The sequence below is a fragment of the Helicoverpa zea genome, chromosome 2 (genome assembly GCF_022581195.2).
Source record: "Helicoverpa zea isolate HzStark_Cry1AcR chromosome 2, ilHelZeax1.1, whole genome shotgun sequence".
Lineage (NCBI taxonomy): Eukaryota > Metazoa > Arthropoda > Insecta > Lepidoptera > Noctuidae > Helicoverpa > Helicoverpa zea.
In genome coordinates this window covers 3,149,765-3,176,263 of record NC_061453.1, presented here as the reverse complement: position 1 = coordinate 3,176,263, position 26,499 = coordinate 3,149,765, and the positions used below count along the sequence as shown (strand labels likewise).

The window sequence follows — 26,499 nt, the reverse complement described above, 5'->3', positions numbered from 1 at the left end:
TGGTGGTTTTCGATGGAGTAGTGGGTAAGGGGCGCGGGGCGCGCGGGCGCGTGCATTCACCTCTGACCCGCGCGCGGGGCGAGCGCCGCTCAAGGTCGGTGCGCCGCCTGAAGGTCGCTCGTCACGTGACGCGGAGGGTGCTCACCCCCGCCCCTCGCGCCGGCCGCCCCTAACGTGTGTTTATGTTGACTGACGCGTACACAAGTGTTAGCTTTTACTCACTGAGTGCAGTTGCAATATTTTGCACAAAACATCGAAATTGTTTTAACTTTTTCATTCAGTTGCAAGCACAGGCATGAATAAACTGTAAAAACCCAAAAACAAAACGCAGCGGTCACTATTAAAGCGAAAAAAAAAATCAAACTGAATCCACGAAGTTATTCATAGTTTCAAGGTTTTCACCTAGTTTTCTGACTTCCTATTAGATTCTATTTCGATATAAAAAAAAAATAGTACTCACATAGATAACGGGGTTGTTAACTAAATTACAAATAATAATAGGTAGGCGCTTGTTTCTATTTTTAAATCGCATTGTCTCATGCTTCGGCGTCGCATGCATTGATCTAACGGGTTATAGAACGTAGCTTGGTATCTATGAACCTGCCATCCTACCATAGATAAATAATACGTTAGGTACTATGTAATATTGGTGAAATGAATCTGCCACTGGTATATAAACACTTGGGTAACATCTGCAGTTTCATATTTCTATACGTGCAAAAATAAACGTTCGCCGAGTAACCTGATATTAGATAAAGGTAGGTAAGTAGGTATTTTTTAGGTATGCTGGCGTGTTTTATCAAAGATTTTTATCTGGTCTGATGTCTACAAACTGTTGATGGATAACGCGGAATTTTATGTGCTGATGATAAGTTGCATTGCATATTATTATAAGTTATTTAATTTTGATAATGCAAAAAAAATCCTTTGTACTTTGGATATGACACTGATTATTAATTTATCAGAATGTTTAACAGAGTATTTTACTTTTATGACAATAATAAAAAACAAGAAATACCTAGGCAGTGAAGGTGCCGAAATTACATACCATATGGTTTATTTTTCTTTGGAAAATTTTCACCAAGAGTCGCGAAACTTCCTGAAAAATTAACAAGCAAAAATTCTTTTCTCTGTCTGCCTCTCATAGAGAATCCGAAATAACTTTTTTTTAAGCGCATTAAGATTAAAGAATGCATTTTTTTTTTGTATTTTTAATCATTCACGTAGGTACATTTTATCGTTGTTTCGTCTACCGAAGAAACTTTTAAGATCGAGATGACCTTGCCAGTTGCTAAATGCGTAGGTATATGTATAGCTACGTTTAGAAGTAACTGCATCTTTTTGTAAACTGGCTGAGCAAATCGTGATCGACGAAAGCCACTAAAGCCGGGCCCCACGACAGGACTGCGTGCACGATGCTCGACAAAAACTTGCATACATTAATGTACACTCAGCTTAGTATTATTAAATCGATGCGAATCATTCGATTCCGTATGAATAATCTGGTTTAATATTTAAAAATTAGTTGAATCCAATTTACAGAACAAAAAACGCAGGTATATAGGTATAACCGCAAATATTATACATATTATTATGTAATTATATTATGTTATGTAACCTCAGTTAAATGGTGAATGCCTTATTAACGAGCATAAAACAAAAGCCTTGATACATTAAAATAACTACATGTTGTGTATTAACAACGAAAAAAAACACTTCAGTAATTTAATGTTGGTACCTGATTCCGATTTGTCATATGCTTTACCTTGAAGGTGTATACCTATTTCAGTCTGACACACCTTCGCAAATGATTTCGTCACAAGTCTGTGGGAGGTAATTGTATTGGCGATCGGTATCAGTTTAAGTAAATATTATATACTGTTAGATTTACATTAATTAATACAACGGTATTACGGTACATGGCCGAACGTTAAGCAACTCGCTGCATTTAAATTAGTTATTACTTATTGGTATTGCATTCGCCTTCGTCGATGTAATTAATGTAATACGAAATTCGAGTTGGAAAGGCTGATTAAAGATGAATTTGTTGTTTAATATAGACAAAAACCTTGACAACAGACATTGGAATCATCACAAAATACACACCTATTGAGTTTACTTTGGGATTGTAGTTTTTACAACATGTAGCACTAAAATGTATCAGCTAAACATATGTACTATATTCCAAGTATTTATTCTAATATTGGAAGTCGAATATAAGCTTGAGAAACAAAGCATTCATCAATAAAATATCATGCACTATCACCTAAATTGACTTGTACATAATTTGAATTAATAAGACGCATAAACTAGCTGAGTAATAATTATGAATAATGTAAAACATTATAATTCATTACAGACGATGTTATTATTATGGTAATGTTCATAAATTGTGGTCCTGGTTGTTTGGCAACAGTTATTGTTATCGTGTCTGCATCTACGGACTACGAGCCGTTCTCCGACAACACTGCCTGTTTAATTGCAAAATGTATGTCGAAATAGGATCTTAGCTGGCTCATTGTTTGTACTAAGCCGGATGGAATTGATTAATCGCTGAACTACTGCAGTAATTAACCATTAACTTTACAGTTAGCGGTCAGGCCTAGTTGTTTATAGAGGTAATGCTATTGACTTTTAGCCAAACTGGACAGCTGTAACGCTGAAAATAACAATTAAGTATAGAAAAGAGACCACTTTGTTATTCAAATATATTTTAAAATGTCTGGAGGTTTCAGTTTGAGCATAGGATTAATAAAGAAAATATCACTAAGAAAATCTCATCGGAAGATAGGTACAAGTAAGCTAATTAAGTTACGCATGTGCAAAATTTCATCAACCGGGCTCAGCGGTTACACTGTAAATCCAAACCTATACTTACACCAAACGGATACAAGGTACTTCAGATTTACGTTATTACATAGTAGTTCAGGATGTATCTACCAATTACCGGTTCTTATTTCAAAATACATAATCGTCTATTAAATAAATACACGAATACTGTATCCCACCAAAAACATTAAATGTAAAAAAAAGCCAATCCTCTACGCAATTCCTCCACCGTAAAAAGTTTTGAGATCGCATAGAAGCCAAGTCCTGTTCTACTTTATTTGTAATAATAAATCAATATTTTGTGACTATATCAATAGTTTCGTTCACTTTACAATAATATTGACTTGGCCATGAGCACAATAAACTGCAAATATAATACAGCATATCTTGGAGAGGTGAAAGTCAAACATGAAGTTTAATATCACAGAATTAAATACTTTTAGTTTATTCAATTGTTACTAAATGACCGACAGTCAGTTTCATCCAACATCAATGAACTGCACATGTACTATGGCGCATGTTTAGTCCATGGTGATCTCAAATTCCAATCAGTCCATAATCAGTCCAATCGTAAAATCATGTCCATATAGAATTTATCAACGCACATTATTTCAAGGAGCGACTTTTAACTTGTGCTCATGGCCAAGACAGTATTATTGTAATGTGAACAAAACTATTGATATAGTCACAAAATATTGATTTATTATTACAAATAAAGTAGAACAGGACTTGGCTTCTATGCGATCTCAAAACTTTTTACGGTGGAGGAATTGCGTAGAGGATTGGCTTTTTTTTACATTTAATGTTTTTGGTGGGATCTAATTTATTTTTTGTAGGTCTCTTTCTTCTCTAAGTATATAACAAATTAAATTAACTTACATGCAACTAACTAAATATATAACAAACTAAATATGTACACCTAAAGTAGCACGTAAACAATATTTTTTTTAACCTAAAAAAATTCGAAATTGTCGAATTTTTTAATCGAATAGCTTTTAGAATAAAAGAGATTTATTTCAGAGGTAGATGACGCTATCACATAAAATTATTTGATTTTTTTTTAAGTACTACTTATACTAAGCTATGTAACGAAACCATAGCGCGATTTAGACCAGGACAACGCCATCTATCGAGCGAGCATGCAGTGTTTATCGCACTGCATTAATATGAAAGATTTTATCATTATTCATTTCATTTAAACCTAGCTTTTTTATTCATATGTTGTATATTTAATACATAATAACAATATACCACTACGTCACAATAAAACAAATAGTAACATTTTGTACATAAATAAATAACAAAGTTATCAATGCAGTCAAAATTCATACACAATGTTCTTGAAAAACCGCAAATATAAATTTGTTTCCTATTTTTTTATTAAGTTTTAAGGTTTTTATAATTTTCCCTTTATATGTAGCTAATAACCTACCTTGGTGCCAAATTTGAAGGTTCTAAGTTTGCTAGAAGTACCTTAGACTTTTGATGATCGGTCAGTGAGTCAGTGACAAAATGGTGTAACTTTGATCGCTCATAACTGGTAAACTATTTATTCAAATGTCTTGTAATTTTGAGACTGAGCTTGTTCTAATACTTACTCTTGGTCATCGAAAACCTAAACTCCTAGCTTTGTTCACATGGAAGATACAGGGGACTGAAATAGCCGCGAAACGCTTCGAGAAAAGATGGTACGGCCGTGCCCGCTTTGCTCGAGTCTTGGCTGGGGCACTGCCGTGCCCTCAGATAATTTTAAGCAAAATCCACAGCGTCAGTACAAAACTGCATCGTAACTTTTTCATTTGAATTGCAGATCACGTTAGTGACCTCGAGTTTGGTCTTTAGCTCCAAAAACAGCTTGTTGCTCGTGTAATAGATACACGCTTGTTATTCCATCGACAGGTTCCACGATATCGTTGGCTAAATAAAAAAATACTGCATAATTTATTATTGCAATCACACAAGCATTTTGGTGTTCCGTAGTTGAACTGAGAACATTTAAAAGGCGGCTTTCAAATGTGTTTACGTAATTAATTTGATGACTTTATGTCGTAAATCAACGAGACTTTCATAAATCTAAAAAAACAAAGATTAGAAAGTATAACAATTACCAATTGCAAGTACCAAGTACATAATTAGTACATTTGAATTCATTTCAAAGAATTGATGATTATGATTAGATAACGTAATGTTAAAGCCTAATCAAATATGATACAACTGTAATTACGGAACCTCAATTTAAGTGCACAGAAATTAAACCGACTTCCCAAAACACTAAAAAGCAAAAAAAAACTATTTTTAGGTGCATCGGCCTAGAAGTCGGTGTCTAATGGATGTTACTAAGTTAATTTTGCCACCGACTTCTAGGCCGATGCACCTAAAAATAGTTTTTTTTTTGCTTTTTAGTGTTTTGGGAAGTCGGTTTAATTTTTTTGTAAAAAAGTTTTTTATTTAAAGCTTTTCAGTGATACGAATAGTTGTCACTATCCATACAAGTGAGAAGTTCTCATCAATACAAAGAATATAAGTCCAAATACGAGGTATTTTACATATTCAGTTGTCGAGTTCCCTCGACTTACTTTCTCTGGTCTCCATCATCAGGTCAGCTCCAAACCTTCACTGTTGCAAAGGTCTTGTCAATACAAATAATTTAAGCCCAAACACGAGGTAGTTTACATATTCAGTTGTCGAGTTCCCTCGACCCTCTCTGGTTTCCATCATCAGATCAGCTCCAAATCTTCACAGTTGAATAGTGCTTTTAGGCGTACACCTGAGTGTCAAGTTTTTACCCTATGTATGCCTACAACTTTCGAAGGTTGCCCTCGATTTCTCAGGGTTTCCATCATCAGATCCTGACCTGATGACTATGGGACCAACTGGCAGCTATTCCGAGTCGAACAAAAAAAGAATCACGTAAATCGGTCTATAAACCTGGGAGTAATCGATGTACATACATAGAAAAAAAAAACATACCGGCCGAATTGAGAACCTCCTCTTTTTTGGGAAGTCGGTTAAAAATACGCCAATCGCATGTTTTTTACTAAATTCAAATAAAAACACGGATCTAATTTAGCAGATAATAAAAATACCATATGTTTTATCTGGAATGCGTGAGACGTACGTATGACGCATCTATTCCTTTATGATTTTTAAACAACGTGAATAAAAATGATTAATACCAACATTGTTTCAAGTACACTACCTTGTTATGATTTGTTATCGCAAAGTTCAAAGGTCACGTTTCGTAGAACAAAAAAAAAAAGAAATAAGAGGCCCGTTTGGTGGCGAGTGTACTCTCACTACTTTCACGTGTCGCTGTGTGAGTGTTGTTTGGTGGTGTGCGTCTCGGCCGGTGACCTTGCTATCAGGCGGAAGCGCGCGGCCGCGTGAGTCAGCGCGCGTCTGCCGAGGGAGCACAGACCTTCGCGTAACGTCTATACTACCATGTTCCATTGAGTACCAAGCCAACGAGTTTTTTCGGCCCCCTTTGCCTTTGTTCGATTTTTAAACTTGGTAGCTATTATTCTTTGTGGCGTCATCGAGAACACATATTGTACTCGTTGACGTTGACTATCATTTTATTTTCGTTCTGTCTTGTCGGGTTAAAAAAACTTTGTTGGATTCAGGTTTTACCCTTTTTGAGATTGTTGTCAAATCATAAGTAGGGTTATTCTTTGGTTTGGTAAATACAAGCATCATGTAACAGCCAGTCGTATGTTCCATTGTGTACCCAAAAAGAGGTTTTCTTTGTTCGTTTTTTTTCCTCTGAGGGAATGTTTCTGTTTCTTTTTGGTACCAATATTTTTGTTTATGATTATGAACGACGGATAGAACACTTTTATATTTATCAAAATTGTTACCTATATCTACCTATGTTTGGTATCATCAATGTGGCGAAAGCACACATAGCCTTCTGAAAGTTAAACTCATAGACAAGAAAACAAAATATCATCGCATCGTAGTTACGAATTTGTTCGATATTCAAATTGACTCCTTCAACTCCTTGTCGGCCATTTTGTTAAATGACGTCACCCAGGCAACCTGGCTGGCTCTTTCTTCCAGTGTTGTAAGTGCCTATTGTACAAGCCTTTAGCCTTGATAAGTAGCAACCATGACGTGTATGGAAATTAAGTTATTTAAATAACCTCGCATGGGCTTACTTATGTGCGTTCAAATTTATTTGCAGTCATTTAACAAAATGATGAGTAATAGGTAGATCTGATTACATGTTTTTTCTGAAAAAAAAAGAGACAGGTAAGTTCTTCTTTTGTCTTACTAAAAAGCTTAGCAGACAAATTATGCATTCGTTCATAAGTAACATTAGTTGAACCAAGTTAAAGATGTAGGTGACGAAAATACCAACAAGTTAGTCTTAAAATTAGTCATTCTACTAAATCCATTGAATTTAAACAGGTTTGACTGAATCTAGACTTATAATCTGAAATATAGGCGTGAAACTAGAAATTATCACAACGTGAGCAATACTACGAATAACCCAATGTTCTAATTTGGCAAAGCTGTTGCTGCAAGCATCCACATGCAGTCACTATGAAAACCTGATATTTAGGACAGTATTCTAGCATAAATATCCAAAAACTAAAGTCGTGATGCTTCGACTCTACCGACTACAGACCACCGATGACAGCTAGAAGAAATTCTTATAATCTACCATAAATTTTCTCCATCACAAGCTTTCCAAAATATTACTATTCATCTTACGTTCAAAAAGAAGATCATAGACAATCTCACGCGCGTAATAGAGCACATCACTATGACCCTAGCGGTAGTGCTGTGACACAGTTCCCTCACGACATAGATATAGCCAAGATCATACGATATTCGCTTCCCTAACCGTTACGCGATACCCTTGATATCTTATCGATATATTGTAGAGTTCCGTAGACTGATATTTATTTTTCGTACAAAGTATTCACCTGGGAAATAAGACAAAGGTGGGTGAAGTAGAAGTACCTACATTCGGTTATCAAGAACATTTGTTTTTGTGACGCAGAATTTTGCAAGAATTTCGTTGGTTGCACCTACTTGCACAGCTAGCTGTCCTGAAACCTAGATTACATTAATAAGTTATCGTAAACTTACTGGCGAAGGAATTACCCAAGTGAGGGCTTTCAGTGCTCTTGTGTCGAGACTGAAAGCTGGAGAACATAATATCCCTGATACAGTTGGACTTAGAGATGACAAGCCAGAAATTATAATAACTATTGGGTTGTCCACGTAACTAGGTAGAGGAGTTCAGATTCGCAGTCACTCCATGTAAAACCCTGGTACTTAGCTGCATCAGGTTAGACTGAAAACCAACCCCAGCATAGTTAAAAAAAAGCTTAGCTGATGACAGAATCAGTCTTCACAGATGACAGAATAGAAATGGGTTGACGGTGACATTAGATAGTATTAACCATACAACAGATATCTTATTAACTGTTTCGTGCGTGACTAAGAGCCAAAGTTACTGAACATGTGGTTTTGTTCCCATAAATGAGTAGATAATAGAAGACATGCCAAAGAATTTTCTTAGAAATGGTTCGAAAAGGTTGTGCTTTGTTGACGCTATTAGACGATAGTGTATGGAAATGAGAGTAGGCATGTAAAGTTCATTGTTTACCATTCAAGGAAATCATCTTTCTTGACTTCACCTGCACCTGGATAAAAAAGTAGCTCATATTCGTCGCGTATCATCATACCCACTTCGATCTGCTCAACGGTTTCAGATTCAGGCGTGAAAGCGTTACAAAAACTTGACAAACTTTAGCAAGGATTAGATTAGCGTTGTCGAGGCTAGTAACTGATTAGCACCAGCTATATAATATTAGTTTAAAGGTCCGCCTAAACTGACAGGTGTTGACCGTGGTTAGACTACGTTACAGGTACACTGGATAGAATTCGTGACATCACAAGATCGCGATTCAGCGCTTGCCCCACGCGTCAAGGTTACCCTTCCAATACCTCTACACTTAATATTATCTTGATAAATCGTTACACGAACAAGTGTGAGCTTTTGACAGTAACTTATTTTGAAATTATAGGGTTCATGGTCCAAGAACTGCTTTGAGGCGCCAGTGCCGATGTGACGCCCACGTTGTAATGCAAATATGCTAAAAAGAACTAGGTGTACCAATAAGATTGGTTATTCTCCCTAGAAAACAGTGCTAACAGGCAACAAAACATCGATATATATGTATCGTTAGAATATATGTCAATGCAACAAAAGATAAAGTTCCTGTATATGAAATCCAGCACGAGGATAAATAAAATAAATAAGTTCCTAATAAACAAAAGCAACACAAAACTTTCGACTCCAATAAGAAACAAAACTATAATTTAAATAAAGTTCCAAACCAGCCAGCAGCAGGTGATTTAACATTTGAATTTGAACTCAGAACGACTTGACCCCGGGACGCGTGTGTCGCAACGAACGAAGTAAATGGCTGGATGCATGGCCGGCGAACGGTGAATAGACCTCACACTTTTGAACGAAGCGGTTTCGAACGAAACTTGGGCTTTTACTTATGAAATTGGTTCTGTTCAGAGCATAGCTTACATTAAAATTAAAAGGCATAAAAGCATAAACGAAATGAAAGCGTCGCATCTACTGACTTTGCCAAATTGAAATCTCCTCTCTTAGATGTGGTTTATCCATTATTTTTGTAAATGATTTCAGAGTATTCCGAATCCCGGGAATGAAAAAAAAATATCACGTCTCTTCATTCCAAGATATCTTATTTCCAAGTAAAGTTAACCACATATTTTATTGTCTGCGATTACAAAAGTCCGTATATAGAAATAAAGGCAGCAAATGAGGCGCCTAAGCTTTATTCGTCATGGAGTGACTCACCAATGATACTTCTTGCAACATTTCTATTTGATTGCTCTGAAAACGTCCATAAATCCAGCCGGTAATATTATCTGAATCGAAACGCTATTCAATCAAAATTATATTCACTGTTCAATTGGCACTCATGAAGCTTTTGAGGCCCTACGGCTTGTTAAAATCTTCAACTCTTTGTTGTTCTTCTGTAAATGACGAATTTTAGAATGTCTCGTGCTTTGTGGTTTGCAGCCTCATTTAAAAACATCATGCTATAAATATATGCTGTTCGGAATGTGTTATTTAACAGGGATTTAATAAGAATCACGTTGTTATTCAACTTTGATTATCATGTTTTTGCGTTTTAGACAACGCATCGTCACTGCCACAATCGTTAATTAATACTAAAGAATTTATTAAATATTCTTCTGTGACGGTCTAATTGGTTTTACAACAATGACTTTGACATTTCAGAGGACCGTTTTCAATGTGATTCTAGCCTCGAACTTTCTCCAGTGTACCTCAGTTCCCACGTAAGTGATTGCGCGCCGAAACCATGAGACATCCTTGCAGGTTTCGCAAGTCGCCTCGATACAGAATGATTCTGAGAAACCATTACTGCGTGACTCAGCGCAGGGTTCTGTCTGGAACGGGTCTTAAGCCGTAGCCCCGCTTGGGTATATTTGACTCATTGGTCAACTGTTTTTGTTGATACCTCACCTCATTTCCAAATCTTGAGAGAGTACAGGATTCAACACCGCTCAGTTAAGCAAAAAAGTCGGTGACTCTGATACAATACTTACTAAAACAGCGTGCATATCGGAGATTATTATACAGAGGCGTCAATGGATGAATCTTTATTCAAATCTTACAGCATGAGGCATCTCATAGTAATTTCCGGAGTGTTTTTTCTTGATCTTCGAGCTTCAATTAAGTCGCTTTAATTTCGGCACAGGAAAACTGCCAGTGACGGTTGAACCGGTCCGACTAGACGCATTTGGTGCGAAGGATATTTTTTACGTTCACAAGTATAGTTATTTGGCCTTCTTTAGCGACTGTACTGCACTGAAAGTCTGTTGCGAAACAGGTGAACTTTGTTACATGAGGTTATTGCGTGACTAATCTTGCCGTCGTAGTCCGTGGATCCCTCGCATTATACTTACTTACATAGCCTTATACCTATATGCATGATCCCTATTGCAACAGGGTAGAATTTCGTTAAGAAAACATTAAGCAATACCTACTACGAACAACCTTGGTGTGTCATTGATATGCAACTTTGTAACTGGGACAGGAACAAACTATTTATTCATCATATTGATAAAGCTATTTTAGTGATGCCCTTGTCTTTACATGGGCATCTGCTTACAACATTCCTTGAACAGTGACGCATCTTACCTGCGCTTTATATTGCCAATTTAAATTCCCGCGTTCCATCCCTATGAGCAGCAAAAACCGTTACTTCAAATCTAACATAACCCGCTGTTTCCCACAAATACACCATCGCTGAGCTCTGCTTTCCTGTGAAATGTCAACCGCCACGGAATGCGGCTGCGGCGACCCATTTACCCCCCCTCCAACCCTCACCTCCCCGACCAGTGGTGGGTGGGTACCGGTCCTGCGTGCCCTCGATGCGTTGATTCCGCGTTGCGAAACTCTCGTGTGAAGTAAGTTTTGCTTTGAAGCTGTTGTAAACTTGCTGACGATGGGATTACTAGAATAAGTGCTGTCTGTGAGCCTGGCTTATGCTAAATGTGCATGCGCGTGGGCTTGATAACCTGACGCTTACTTGTTCGATAGAACTTTCTCGAAACTATCCAGCTCCTATATTTATAGTAGCGAAGTACTTAGTCGTTTAAATAAAACTACTTTTACGGATTTTATCGCGTTATATTAATATTATTTAATCCCGACGTTTCGGATCCTTTACAGCATCCATGGTCACGGGCAGACTAAAGAAGTAGTAGTAGAGAAGAAGTAGTTTTATTTAAATGTCTAATATTCGCGTAAGTGTCAGAAATCAATACTTAACCGTTTTCTCCAAAGCTATTTTACATGCAAAATATGACTATGTTTTCATGAAATCCAGTCCCTTTGGATTAGATACCTTCTCTTCCGCCATCCCAACTTGAATCACGCTACAAGATAGGAAATAAAATTCTCATGGCAGTTAGAATGCAAATTGTGGTTGTTTCTAATCAACTGATTAATTTCAGATTAGGCATGCCTGCGCTGATTGGTCACGTATCCTTCAGGACTGCGATCAATCAAGAGATTCGTGATCAACTGCCCGATCAGCTCGTGATTGCGTTTTCGACCATGGCTTAGGTCTGAGTGGTTAATTGATTTTCTGGTAGTAGTTTGTTAATTGCGTAAATAATCAGCTAATTCTATTCCCATTGTTGGGATTTTGGTCTGAGAAAGAGTGAGCTGTAGTCCTTTTGCAAACTGTGCGAATGGGCCGTAAATATTGTTAAGCGAAAGATGTCAGTATTCTGCTTCAAGCTGCATATCTCAAGCTTTAGGGTTCTTTATTTATGGTAGTATTTTTTCACCTGATTTATGGAATATTATTTGGACAATTTATACGTTATACTCATTTGCCACATTATAGTTTGCTTGTACACCTCAGCCACTGTATTGTACCGAAGCTTTTAGATAAGACGAGACTTTTAAGACCTTTCAGTGTTCTCACGAGACCTGAACTGATATTACGTGAACTAATTAAACCTAGGTAACGCTAAGCTGATAGGGCTATAGGTATGCACGTGATGCACGCATGACACGTGTCATCGGCCTGCATCGTGCATGCATGCGTGTGCATCGTGTGTTTGAGGAGTGATGCGTGCGGAATGCATGGGCGAATTCATGCCAAGCACGGTAAAGGATACTAATTATAATTTGTGTTTATGGCTAGCTCCATGGATAGCTTGAAATTAATTTAAAATCCAGTAAGTTTTTTAATTCTGTGTCAATTTTTGACAAGATTTTGAAACTCTTTGATTTATGTGCGAAACTCAAAATTACATAAAAAGAAGAAAATTGAATTCGGTATATCTGGCTTTTTTCTTAAAAGACTTATGGCCGAAAACTTTAGAATCACAACTCTTTTAACATCTCTTTAATTAAAACTTATTAAAAGAAGAATTTCCATAGCCCGCTGAGCGACTTTAAACTTGTGGACCAGCCGTACCGACAGTGTCCACGTTTCGGCTCCGTAAGTCATGACAGGTAGGACGCACTGATTGAAGACTTTTGTCTTTAGGCACTGTGGGATCGACGATGTTAGGACTCGACGTAGCTTCCCAAATGCAGCCCAACCCAACTGAATTCTCCTATTCACCTCGTCCTCAAAGTTGTTTCTACCTAACTGCAATGTCTGCCCGAGGTATACATATTTCCGAACAACTCATGGCATTTCTCTGAGGGATCGCATCAGAAATGAGGTAATCCGTCAGAGAACCAAAGTCATCGACATAGCCCACCGAATCAGCAAGCTGAAGTGGCAGTGGGCTGGCCATATTAGCCGAAGAACCGATAACCGTTGGGGTAAACGAGTTCTAGAGTGGAGACCACGCCTCGGCAAACGTAGTGTAGGACGTCCTCAGGCACGGTGGAGTGATGACTTGCGCAAGACGGCTGGCAGGAGCTGGATGCGAGCAGCCGAAAATCGATCTCAGTGGCGTGCACTTGGAGAGGCCTATGTCCAGCAGTGGACTGCTATAGGCTGATGATGAAAAAAGAAGAATTTGGGATAACACACCCAAACTGTGTGTAACTTACATAAGCTTAACTGTGTAAACAGTACATAAGCTGATAATTGACCAAAATACCAATGTAAATATTAGGTTAAAGGGCATATAAAGAATGTAGCTTTAACAAATATATCTCACATTGCTTCAAAGTAACGGCATAAGGAACTATGCTAAGAATTTCCATTCACCGCCATTTATAAATTAAACCCGTGCCGTATTGGCAAGGTTGTCACCACTTTTCAAGCTGCAAGATTAATTAAATCAACAATTCAACAGACTATTTTTAATTCGATTAACAGATTTTTTCTGAACCTTTTTAGTCAAAGATTTTTCTCTGTTATTTTACCGTATTCACTGAGCACCTAATAGAACCTTTTTTCTTCTCGTTAACCTACCTTATTCATCGATGACGTAGAATTTATAATAAAAAATATAAAACTCATTAGATACTCCAGTACACAATGACCTTTGCTATCGTGAGAAAAGAAGTAATAAAAACATTTCTATTAATAACAGCGAAACTTTTCCAGATCATCAAGTTTCATCGGAGGTTTTTATAACTTAAGTTATTGTGCGGTAACAGTTAGGTTACTTATAACTTTTAATACGTAATTATCTTCTGTTTTTAATGTTCCTTGTAATTAGAACCACTAATCTGTCAAAAATACAATCATTTCAAGTAATCTTGTCAGGATGACTACAACCTACGTTCACCGATTCCTTTCGATAACTGAATTTATTGGGTTTAAATCTTTCAGGACCTACTAGAACTACATGTCAGCTTATTAATAGCACAGAAGTTGTTCGCCATCGCTCACGGAATTGGCGCGAAGCTAAAAATGTAGCAATCAAAAAAAAGTTTCGCTACGTCACGCACTTGTCTATGATTTGGACAATCTAAATGTTGACTCATGGTCAGGCTTAACACCTGTCGTGTTGTACTGCGGCTTGATATCAATGATTTAAAATGCCAGTTACATGCCGTCACTAACAGCGAAATATGCAATTTCAAGTGCCGAAGCTTAAGTTAGACCACACATCGAGCTATTTCTTTCTAAACCAATTAAAGTTGGGAAACCCCAAACAACTATTGCAGGTTGCAAAATTAATATGATTGATATGTTTAATGCCAGCATTTTGTGGCTAGATAGAGCGCCGAGGTCGCTAGCTCCAGATATTTGCGTGCGGCTAGACGAAGAACCTTGGCCTTATTGATACTGTCGCGAGAAATGATGACTTTTTAAAATAGGAACGCTGATCAATGCGACCTTCTTGGTCTGCGAAAACGAATTTATGGGTTTGGCAATTGTTTTAACCAAGGCAGTTGTAAGATTCTGCCGTTAATATATAATTTTCAAATGCGTTTATATTTTGCTTACTGTGCCAAGCAATATTACAAAATGCATTTAGCAAATATAAGCAACAGACAGCAAGAAATCCGCACGACCGCAATAACATAACTTGTAGTTAGTATCAAGGTGTACAACGTTTACTTGCGCCGCCAACATTATTATCGCATTATTTAACCAGCGTTGCTCCACGGAAAATTGTCTAGGATCTAAATATTTCTAAGGTATTTACAGTTAAGATTGTGCTAGATTTTATCTTGCTTAGCTTAGGAACGATTAGAACTTTGCGCATTTGGGGTATCGTGTGTATCCAATCTTGAGCTCAGTATGGTTCGGTATCTATTGGAAAATCTTTGGAATTGCAGCTTCCAGCTGATATCATAACGCCTATCTTTAAACTTAATTAACGGTACAGTGTTATCATCTGTGTTTTGCATTTGTTTCTGAATAAAATCTTTACCATCTTCATACCAGTTCTTATGCTAGATGAACCCTGAGCTTAAGTGATATAAACTTTCAGTTTGGCTGTTACAATAAAATTGACTTTATATTTCCTTGTTCACCCCTAAGGTCCTAGCTTCTATGCGGAAGCCTGAAGCCACCATTCCGTGCCTGACAGTTTATTTAACCAAATAAATACCTACCTAATAAATAACCATGTCAACAGTTCGTTAGCTAACGAGAAACAATAGATAGGCTGTCGGGCCCAAATAATTTATGTGCCAACCTCCACATTATGCAGCAACTTGTCTCGCTGGTAATTCTGGATTTACAGTTTAATTGTATGTAGTAATAAACTACTTGATTGATTTCACTTTGTGGTTTTTGTGGGTGGAAAAATTGGAGTTCAAAGACATAGGCTCATGCCGAAGTGCGTCTAATATCAAGTTGTGCTTGGTTTATCATCATCGTGTTCCTCCTGCCCTAAACCAAAGTTTATTTGGGATTGGCGCTGTAAGTCTCCGTCATCTACACTCGTCGTCTTTCGCACAATTCATCCATCGTTTTCTTGGTCGTCCTCTTCCTCTATACCCATCCAAATGGCTCTTGAATATGCAGTTAGTTTTTCGAGCTTTTAAGTAAAGGCTTTATGATGTACTACTTCTTGTTTAAATACGGCCATTGCTAGTAGGAGAGAAAAGTCAATGCAAATATTAACATAAGTTTTCTTTATTTCCGTATTCAAAGAGATCTTTCACGATAGCAACTGATGGTTATTTGCTGAAGGCATTGTTTGAATATGAACTATGTGTATATTGTATATTGCCATGACCCTACCGAGCTCTTTTCCTGTTCAGCTATTGATAATAGTTGAGTATATTTCATCTTCTTCTGGTACCCAAAAGTACATGTAGACAGTCTTCATTTAGGGCTATTACGCACTGTCGACTAGTCGGCGGCGACTCACTCCCTCGGCGACCGAAACATAGGCAAAAACCGGCGACCAAGTGCGTAACAACTTATTTAAACTAAGGCGATTATCACACTGCCCCGCATGATGCAGCGTAGTGCGTGGATGCGTTTTTTTCCGTTGTATGGAAATATCTCCGTTTGTATGGAAAACACGCATAGTCCAACACACTGAAAATGCATCCACGCGCGTTCATGCGGATCACGCACATACATGCGGAGAAACACGCACCCCCGCGCGTAGGTGCGGGGCGAGACGCAAGGTATGGCACACTGAATCCCGCAATGCCGCGCGTGATTTTGAATGGGCGTGACGTGTATATTTGAAAATGGAACTCGCTGTGCGTGAATTTACAAAACGCACCTACGCGCGTGAGTGCGTGAAAAACCCGCACGATGATGCAGATCTGCACTCCCGCAGGAACGCGCGTAGGTGCGTCGACACGCAAGATGCAGCGTGATGCGGGGCAGTGTGAAGATCACCTAATGAAAGTAACAGTCACCAGCGACTAGTCGACAGCGCGTACAGGCCCTTAGTGTAGACATTCTGCGATGAAAAATTATTGCTGAATATTGTTTAGGAAAGTTTTAGACTAGATTTTCTTTTTCCAAATTTCATTTTAACACAATCTATGATCTTGTCAAGTGTTTGTTCTATGTATTCTCTTGTGCATCGGTGCAAAATTGCTCAAACTGTGACGAATCAGGAAGGCAGCCTGGCAACGCAACTGGAATGTTGACGTGGACAAGCTACGTTACGGGATCTTCTCGACGCATCCATATAAAATGTGGCCTTCCTTCATAAGCGGGATCAAACACTGAAATATTTTTTTTCAAATTGGTCCAGTAATTTCTAAGATTAGCGTCTTCAAACTAACAAGCTCTTCTGCCGTATAATATTGGTAGAGATTTTCGATAGAATGAAATACTATCTGAATTATTAAAATTATAATGGGTTATCGTCATAAGTGCTTATTGTAATACTAAACTGAATTCTGTATATTTGCTTTAGGAGTTTGTTCAGCTGTTGGGTGACGCGGAAACTGTAACATATATTTAACTATGTACATGTATGTAATAATACAATATAAATTATCATGCTGACTTTTAAGCAGATGGGTTGTTGCATACAAGTGTGTGTACTTTACGTTTACCTTATCGGGAATGAATTGAGTATTTTTTGTCGGCTTTTACCAGATTACCTTTGCCTTTCGAAATTGACTGAAGAGTAACAATAGAGTTAAGCATTATAAACTTTTTTGACGTTGTTTGAAAATTGACATAGTGCTCCTTATAATTATGAACTACACAGGCTCCCAATACAATACATAAAAAAATTGGAATTATTAACTATATCTTACACCATAGATGATGACTGCATCAGCATCTTCACACAATCCATAAATCATTTTTTACCTCTTCTCCTATATCCATCCGACTTTTGATTATGTCCTTAATATTTTTATTGTTCTCATCTATCGAAACGATCTCTCCCGCTCACCAGACAGTCTGGAACGTTAATAAATATAATTTGGGCGGCACTGCAACCACCTGCTGCACCGAGGGCATGACCTTTGCCTGCAATCAATAAAGCCAGCCAGTATTAATATTTATTGCAGACATGTAACTTGTACTCTAGAGCCCTCTTAATAAATTGCACGAGTAAAACGATCAGGAAACCTTTCTCTTTAAGAGATTTGTGCGGAAATTGCTAAATTAACTTTTATTGCAAGGGTAGATAGACTGGAGACAGAAGACAGGATTGTCTTTATAATTGTTTTTTTTATTTGAATTCTTGTATGGTGAGACTGCAGAGTGAGTTAATTGAAAAGGTGATAATTTTATTCAAAATCACCAAAATTAACTACAACGCTATCGTGTATTTTTGGCGCCTCTTTATTCCTGATGGTTGGCCATCTACTTTTTTGAACTCCTGTGTTTTCATAGGCAGCCGAATCAGCATATCGACGTATACTGTTGCAAATATTTAGGAATTTAGACATGTTGGCATGCCACCAGAAAGGTCGTTGACATAAGGTCTTAGAACTGTAATTTGTTTACACTGTTTTTAATTACAAAAATCTATGTAAATCTTTATGTCCAGAAATAATAGTATTTGAAAAATTATTCACGAAATATTGCCAAAATGGAGATTTTAAAGGTGAAGAAGCTAGAAGTACTTTTCGACCAAAAATTGTATTTACATACGCACGTAGGTATTATTACTAACAGTATTCAGTGAGAATTAAATAAAATATTTAAATACAATAAAAAAATTACGTCCCTAGGTTTACTCATACCTTACAGGTTAGGGATGGGAAAGTTTAATATAATGAAATTATCGATATTCTTACATAATATCTTTTTAATGGGCACCAAACTCCAGTTAAATGTTTTATCATATTGCCACATTATTTTGGTTTATTTTCAGTATTCGAATGCAAAACCTTTTATATAAACCCTACTTTAATCACCTATACTTTATCGTATGCACTTCTACAAACCAGTGATATCGGACAGTCCCATTTATCACACAATGCACTCAGTATAATTTGAGGCCCCATTTTTGTCGCTAACAATCATTTATATATTGGTCCTAAATTGACACGGGGCGAATCAATCGTTGTAGCATAATGTTCTCACGTGTCGGGTTATGACCGTCGAAATAAGAAAACCCCGACTGGCAGTCATTCACATGTAGTGTAAGAACCTAGGTGTGTAATATTCTGTGTAATTACTACGGAAGACACCTGTTGGCATGGCACCAGGGCAGTTCGTTGGCACACGACCGAAAGATCAGACATTCACCTCCGTTACTTTCTTCTATGACTAATGCAGTCACGCTTTTTGCTGTCTAGACTTTTATGTTTGCCTAGTTTCTGAATAATGGTTCCAAAATGTTAATTTTACAAGTTCTGCTCTGCTTTTGTTTATTCATCTTTATTGTTATCTATTTTTGTGCCTTATTCCAGGATATATGACTCTTGCAATCGAACACATTGATTCATCATTTCATGATGCAATGCAATGAAATTCTAATGAAATTCGGCGATTAATATATCAAAGTATTGAATATAACTTGTGAAAGAATAGAAAGTCACTTTACGTGTTCTTCGAATATGAGTTTTGCATCGAATTGCAATACTTAGTTTCGAGATCAGCATCTTATAGAGACGCAAATTTACTCTTACTACTATCCCAAAACTGTACTTTAACGAAAAGCCTGTAATCATAATCACCATGATTCCACCCCATAGTTCTTTGTTCGCAATAGGAGCGTGCTAGGGGGTATTAACCTCTTCTATTTCCGTCGTCGTGGGCGATAGGGTGCGTCGCCCTCCAAGACGACCTCACTCTATCGGGGTCAAGGATGTAGGAAATTAACGTTCACAATTTTCCTCAACGGTATTCATTCCGTCACTCGTATTGCTTTGTCACGATTTGCTCGTCTTTTTCGCTTTGTTTTTACATTCTTACTGTTTAGAATGAGACTTTGGACTGTAAAAGTGGGGTGAATTGGATACCTCTATGTATATCTTTCAAACCTATTTCGATGCAAAAGAAAGGAGTCTCCCTGGTGAGAAGAAAAACATACAATCTAACTTTGTTATTTGCAAGTCCTGTTATCGAAAAAATATAGGTAAGTACCTAATTATGTATACCTGTATCGGTGTCCCATCCATCACTATCACAATGCATGGCACTATGTTTACGTCACAGATAGTGCTGTGACCTTAAGATAATTATCGGTCGACGCCTCGTCTCACGTAGCCTTATCGATAACTGACTACAACAAAGCAAGGACATCACTTGCCGAGCCTATAAATACCAGTCCAAGTAATCTGATGCACAACGATTTTTCCTCCTTAGTTAAGTGTTTCAACGACCACTAACTGCCTCCAGTTGGGCAATTGATGCCAGCTTATACTTACAGCTGCGATAAATGTCTGCATATTTCCGTCAGAGTATTATCATTATCTCGGCTTGGTGCATGATATCTTTAGTTACTTATGCAACGTTCCAAAACTGGTTCTATACCAATATATTAACTGAACATTTTAAACCGGTCTGGACGCGGAAAATCCTGGTTCAGATTTTAGGAAAACCACACTTTTTCTTTTTGTTTAATAACCTTATGATTTTTAATTTACGGCATACTATTTTCGGTGACATGTCTGAATAAATATTAGTAGAGCCTTGTAAAAATCCTCCACGTTGTGTTGGAAAGATAATCCATAAATAGGAGGCAGACAAAGCAGCTCGTCTGGCGTATCGTACAAATGACCGCTCGGCCTTGTCTAGGCCACGGTGACGCCATCTTGCGTGCGGATGAACTCCTTTTATTGGTACACCAAATTATACTCGTCTCGCTTTGAAACACTAAATGGCTGCCCAAAAGAAAGAGAGAGATGATTTCGATCGCAATCAAATTTAATAATAGACCAAGATAGACGTCAAGCGCTATAGATTAGGATAAAGACATCAGGATTTTTTTGAATTTCGTGGTTGTCTTTGTCTAAGATAACTTTGATTGCTAAGGAACAAAAGCTGGTAAATGCAGTCTTTTGTGATAAATCTTAAATAATAAGCAGGGTTGAATAATAATGAAGGGGTATGACAATAACTGTTTCTAAACACTACGGTAATGGTGCAACCTAGACAAGTTATACGTTGTGTAATTGGCGGTTAATTGCGTTGCCAAGGCGACTGCACTGCAGCCTGTCTGAGTGTCTGATAGCGATAACTGAGAAATGTCTGGGGGCAAGGGACTTTATTGGACGCTAATTGGCCCGCCAGACGGTAGTGACTGATATCTATCCTCCATTATACATGTGTATCAAGTATCAAATAAACGTTTCGACATTCTGCACCAATGATTTATGAAGTTGAATGGATCGTGTACACAGCGGTATTGAGTTGACTTTAACGTTAACGGTAAATTATCGTGAGTCATGTTTGTCTGCGCTGCATTTGCAATAGTTTCGTATTTAATAACTTGTACATAATCACTCATCTCACACATTATCCAGTATGCTGGCTGGGCTCGGTATTGGGAGCGGCGGACCAGTCCTGCGCGCGAAAGGCGAAATGCTCGCGGCCGGCCGGTCGCTACAACCGGCTCCGTGAAGGCCGCTCAACGCCCCTCCCCCACTCCCTCCTTTGAATTGTGCTAGTGACTGGTTTTATCGATAACTAACCGCGTAATCCGTACAATGGTGGCAGGTATTTGTTACTGATAAAATGTTTGTTTCCTAAAATTCGCAAATGATTACGATAAGTCGCATTCGATCACCGCGTAATTAGATTGCTATTAGTTAATCAGTTTAGCAGCATTGTTGGAAACAATGTGAAGGTGAGCTTACAAAAAATACATTGCATTGTTGAAAACGGCAATTCATTCAGTAAGTGGGTATGACGCGTTGGGTCGCTATCGCGACCGTGCTTCGCCCTCGTAAACAGAATGCCAATGACACGAGGGGTCGAGAGGCGTATCGATAATAATACCGCGCGCTATCGCGCAGCACTGGGTGCGCTCGCAAGGCCGCGCGACGCGTCCACGTCTCGTGCGTGTACACAAACACACTGTTTCGAAACGTCCGACACTTTATTCCAAATTCGAACTGAGCCACGCGCGGATAGAGCTTCGTCGTTTTGGCCTCGATTTTATTCGATTTTTGTTTTTTTTTTTCAATACAAGCAAGCAAACAATGGTATTTTATTTTTAATCAAATTGACGATATTTTATCTTGACCTGGGTCAGTGTTAACATTCAAATAGGATTCAACTTCATAGAATTAGAGAATGTGAAAAGTAATTCTTATTTATTTTTGTTTCAGGTTACCCAAGATGCTGGTTTTATCATCTGGCTGTAATCCTCCGCATCCATATTTGATTGTGAAGCGAACATCTTGGTCATTCGAAGAATATTCATTAAAGGAATTATGTAAAAGGAACACTGACACTGCAAGACTGAATTCAAAAGTTGCCTTAAAAATGAGCGGCGACGCGAGATGATGAAACTTTCAGAAATATTTTTGTATTGAAACATTATGCGGAAAAGACAAAATAGTTTTTGAAAATTTTCGAACAGTATTTTTCTATGAATTTACCATAGACGAACTTAAGTGTGGTGCTATAATAGTGTAGTGAAGTGTTATCGATAAGGACAGACATATCGATAGTTGTGAGGTGAGCGGTGGTGATGGTGTGAGGTTGGATGGTGATGAGTAGCGCGATGAGCAGTGAGGGCGACGCGGTGAAGGTGGAGGGGGGACACGTGTCTGTCACCACTATCAGCATGTCGGGCCCGGAGACTAGCAACGGTAAGATTCGATTTATTAAGAAGCTCAATCAATGTTTTACCTATCTCTAAAGCTCTATCTTCTTTGCCATTAGAAACGCAATTCCTAGAAAACTAGACTGGTCTCATGAACCAAACACATAATTTTCTATTCGTTGTGTAACATTATTTACTAACCGCTTGCGAAACTTTCCGATTAAATGCCAATGAACTTATTGTTTACCGACAAAAAAACTTTTCCATTACTTTCTGTAGATTATATTTGTGTGTATGTGTGTTTAAGTAAATCTTATCTTACTGATTTGCAATATTCACCTGTATATCTAAGCTTGCATATCAGGTGTTTTTGATAATATTAAATAATGCATATTATTTTCCGTCAATTAATTTAGTAACATGATTTATTGTTTGCAAATTCGAATTGAACTTTGGACTTTTTCCTTAAATGACTCATTTCCAATTTTTTATCGATATGCAATAATTTTTTAAATCCACAACACTACATTGGTTGCATAGCGAGAATTAAGCAGGATAAGAGAAATCATCGATATAATATAAGGAGAACTACAGAAGAAATATAGGGTCTTAATACATCTAAAACAGATAGATGGAAGATTTCAATTTAGTACAGTAGGTAGGTACCTGCATATATTTTAAGGTGTCTCTGCAAGGGGTCTCGGGTGTGATTCCCGGATCGGGCTAAAATCACATTGTCGATTTTATGTGCTTTAAATAGCAGCCCGGAATCAGAATGTTGGTGATGATTCACTCGAGCATCAGACAGCTCATAGGTACTCGTAATTGTCGTTCTCGCGCCTGATCTCTTGTCTTGGATTGGCGTACCATCGGACGGTGGGAGTCATTTTATTCACATCGAATATCTAGTAGGACACAACACCCAAAAGTCAGCGCTTTATATAGAAAGTATACCGTACACACATTTGTGCCCCTGGCTGGAGACCTTAAATTCTAGGCATCCACAGGGATTTGTCCGGTTGAGCAGTCAACAGTCTCCTGGGCTGAACTGCGAGATGCCATTCCAAAAAAAAACACATTTATTTGTCGTGTGTAACCTTGTGGTAAAAAAGAAGGTAAAGATGCATAGAAAACGGATAACAAATAGAAATCAGTGGTGAACCTAAGTTGCACTTAGTATATTTATTTCTGTATCATCACGTGTTTCTTCATAGTGATAAAGCAACGTGTCTTGCGTAAATACAGATATCGTGTGATCTCGTTATAATTAGTTACAGCCAACTAACTTAACTAGATCGCGTTCTATATACGTCGAAATAAAGTGCTTTAACTGAGGGACTTGTAAAAAAAATGCATATACTCGTATGTAGAAAACATTTTGTAATCAAACTACACTTGGTCAATAAACTTATTATATTATTACACTAGAAAGAAGCTCTTGAATGTAAAAAGTAAAGGCAGCCCTCAAAATCCTCGCCTAATTGTTTTTGCTTGGGAAAAACTGGAAGAAAAAAGGTCTCGATAGTGACATATTTAATTTTCGGTTGTGCACACAGGAAATCTTGGATTATTTACAATATCGCGAAATTAGTTTTCTTTAGTCTGCTTACACAAATACGTAAAGTATTCGTTGAATATCATGAATTGGAGTAATGATCTACTGAAAGTAGAAATTAGTAACGAAAAGCCAAAGTTCATCACACATTAGTAGATCTGATGATAACAGTGACGTCTCTTTGACATTCGATAATTGCCTCACGACAAAGCGTCGAGAATGTTTCAAGTCGGTTCAGTAGTTTTGGAGATGACCCCCTACAACCAAACAAACTCATTACATAAGTAATGTAATCGGCTCGGGTTCGATTCCCGGGTCGGGCCGAAATCGCTTTGTGGGTTTTAGAAGACTTTCACAAAGCAGCCCGGAGCCTGGAAGCTGGTGATTGATACACCCGTGCATCGGAGAGCACGTAAATGTCAGTCCTGCGCCTGATCTCTTTCCGGTCGTGTCGGATTGCCGTCCCATCGGGTTATGAGAGTGAAGGAATAGGGAGTGCACCTGTGTCTGCGCAAATGCTCGTGCACTGTAATATGTCCTGCGTAGTTGGCTAATCTCCTTACATGAGAACAGCCGCCGTAGCCGATAATCGGCTAGGAGGACATCATCATCATCATCAATGTAATACGTGCGTAGATAATGTTATCACACAGTATTATTAAAACAGGGGGAAACGTGGAAGTCAAATTTTGTTTACTTATGCGAATATTTTTAAAGTAATTATGATGATATCGAGAAAATCCGTTTTTTATGTAATATTTCTTTCAATTTTAGCAATAATACATAATAATTCTATCCATATTATGCATTAAATTTTGACTGAAGTAATTAATATTTAACTATGCCTTATGAATATATAAATATTAATATTAACTCTTTAAAGAGTTCTTACTGTAAGTGTAACTTTTGTGATAGGTCTTACACACAGTTTTCTTCCAATCTTATTGCAGTAAACCTCAAAAGGCTTTTTCTTTATTCTCAACAAACAGAAGTAAAGCTAGGCACAATAATATTATTCATGTCACGCAACAAATTATAATAAAAAGCTGTGATAGTGAGGTCATTGCCCTCTTACGGAAACCAGAACTTAGTTTATGTGAAAATGGTAAAGCTTTTATACTTTTATGTTTTTCTACTAGTAAGTAATGTTGCTAATGATATGTTAGGTATAAATGACTCATGTTTGTTTAGACGACAAACGTGTAGGTATGTAAACAAATACATATATTATGTACTTAAGTAAAAACAGTGATTGTACATAGAACTGTAGGTATATTGTTTTGTAAATATATGGGTATAAAGGACAGTAGCTATAACTGCATAAATAAAAAATATACTTTTTTTGTAAAAGAAAATTGTGAAAAAGCATATAAAAACTATTATTTTTAAAACATTGATTTAAAAATAATTAAGTAGGTAATCGAAAGCTGGAGAAGATCATCATTTAAAAATTCTTTGCTTAAGGACATTTTCAGGCAATTTGTTCTTAGTTTTCTACCTCAGATGATTAAAGCCGGATATCCCGTCTGGAGCCGGATTGCAAATTTTTCAAATTATTGGTTTTATAATCTGATTGGCAATATCAGTGCTTTGCCAGTTTTCATGTGAGGAAAACATGTCTAGTTTTTGCTGCAATATTTTGCACTACAATGTAATAACATAACATGTTACATATATATAGAATAGTCTTTTTATCATCAATATTGTCGTATCTATTATCCCAGTGCAAGACAAAGGCCTCTTTAATATCACAAATGAGCCGAGACATGATTGACGAATTCTGATTTAAAATCCAAGATTCCTTCACGTTAATCAGCGAATTCCTTCACTTATTTATTATTCCAGTAGATGTTAACTACGTAGTTTTATTATAGTAAGAGTTTGTCGGGATTTAAACCCGCAAATTCGTATTTAAGGAACAGGCATCTTAACCCCTTAGCCATCCGCGACGAAGAATTGAGAAATGTCCCGTACGAAATGTCCTGGGCCGGAAATCTTACAGCCAAACGCACTTTAAAATTGCATTCTTAGAATTCCATTATCCCTTGCAAAGAACTTTAAAAGCTCTGCACGTTCTATAAGCATAAGCTTGCATATATTTCTCGGCAATTCCAGTACGTGAGCTTTGTGTTATAGCTTTGGTATGGTCTGTACAGTTGAACTCAAAAATGCTTTCACTTATGAAAAAAAAATATATTTAGCGCGTATTTGCGGTTAAATAATAACGAAAATTATAATACTTTATGTAAATTTTAAAAATATAGACCTTCAATTAGGTAAAGCAAAATTTAAATTGTGTAACAGTAAATTGTGTACATTGTGTAATATGTAGAGGTATAATTTAGACACTATTTAAAAAAATATGGGCAATATTAGCATAAATTGCAAACAGTAAACGGTTTCACATAATAATAATATTAAAGCCCTTTATTTCCAAGATAATAATACTAATATACATCGAGTTTTTCTTATAATATATCCCTGACTTCGGCGTGCCTATT

General features: G+C 37.3%; 1 protein-coding gene across 3 annotated transcripts in view; it reads left to right on the top strand.

Annotated features, from left to right (window-relative positions):
* The window catches only part of LOC124638652 (nuclear hormone receptor FTZ-F1 beta), a 38,697-nt gene that overhangs the window by 461 nt on the left and 11,737 nt on the right, over positions 1-26,499 (top strand). The window contains exons 1-2 of one of the 3 annotated variants that reach the window (XM_047175664.1): positions 21,758-21,877; positions 22,004-22,489. In XM_047175664.1, coding sequence (XP_047031620.1) covers positions 22,384-22,489 — 106 coding nt within the window. In that variant the 5' untranslated portion in view covers positions 21,758-21,877; positions 22,004-22,383. Of the gene's footprint in view, positions 1-21,757; positions 21,923-22,003; positions 22,490-26,499 lie in introns of those variants that run through there. The other 2 variants (XM_047175656.1, XM_047175649.1) reach the window with 2 other exon arrangements.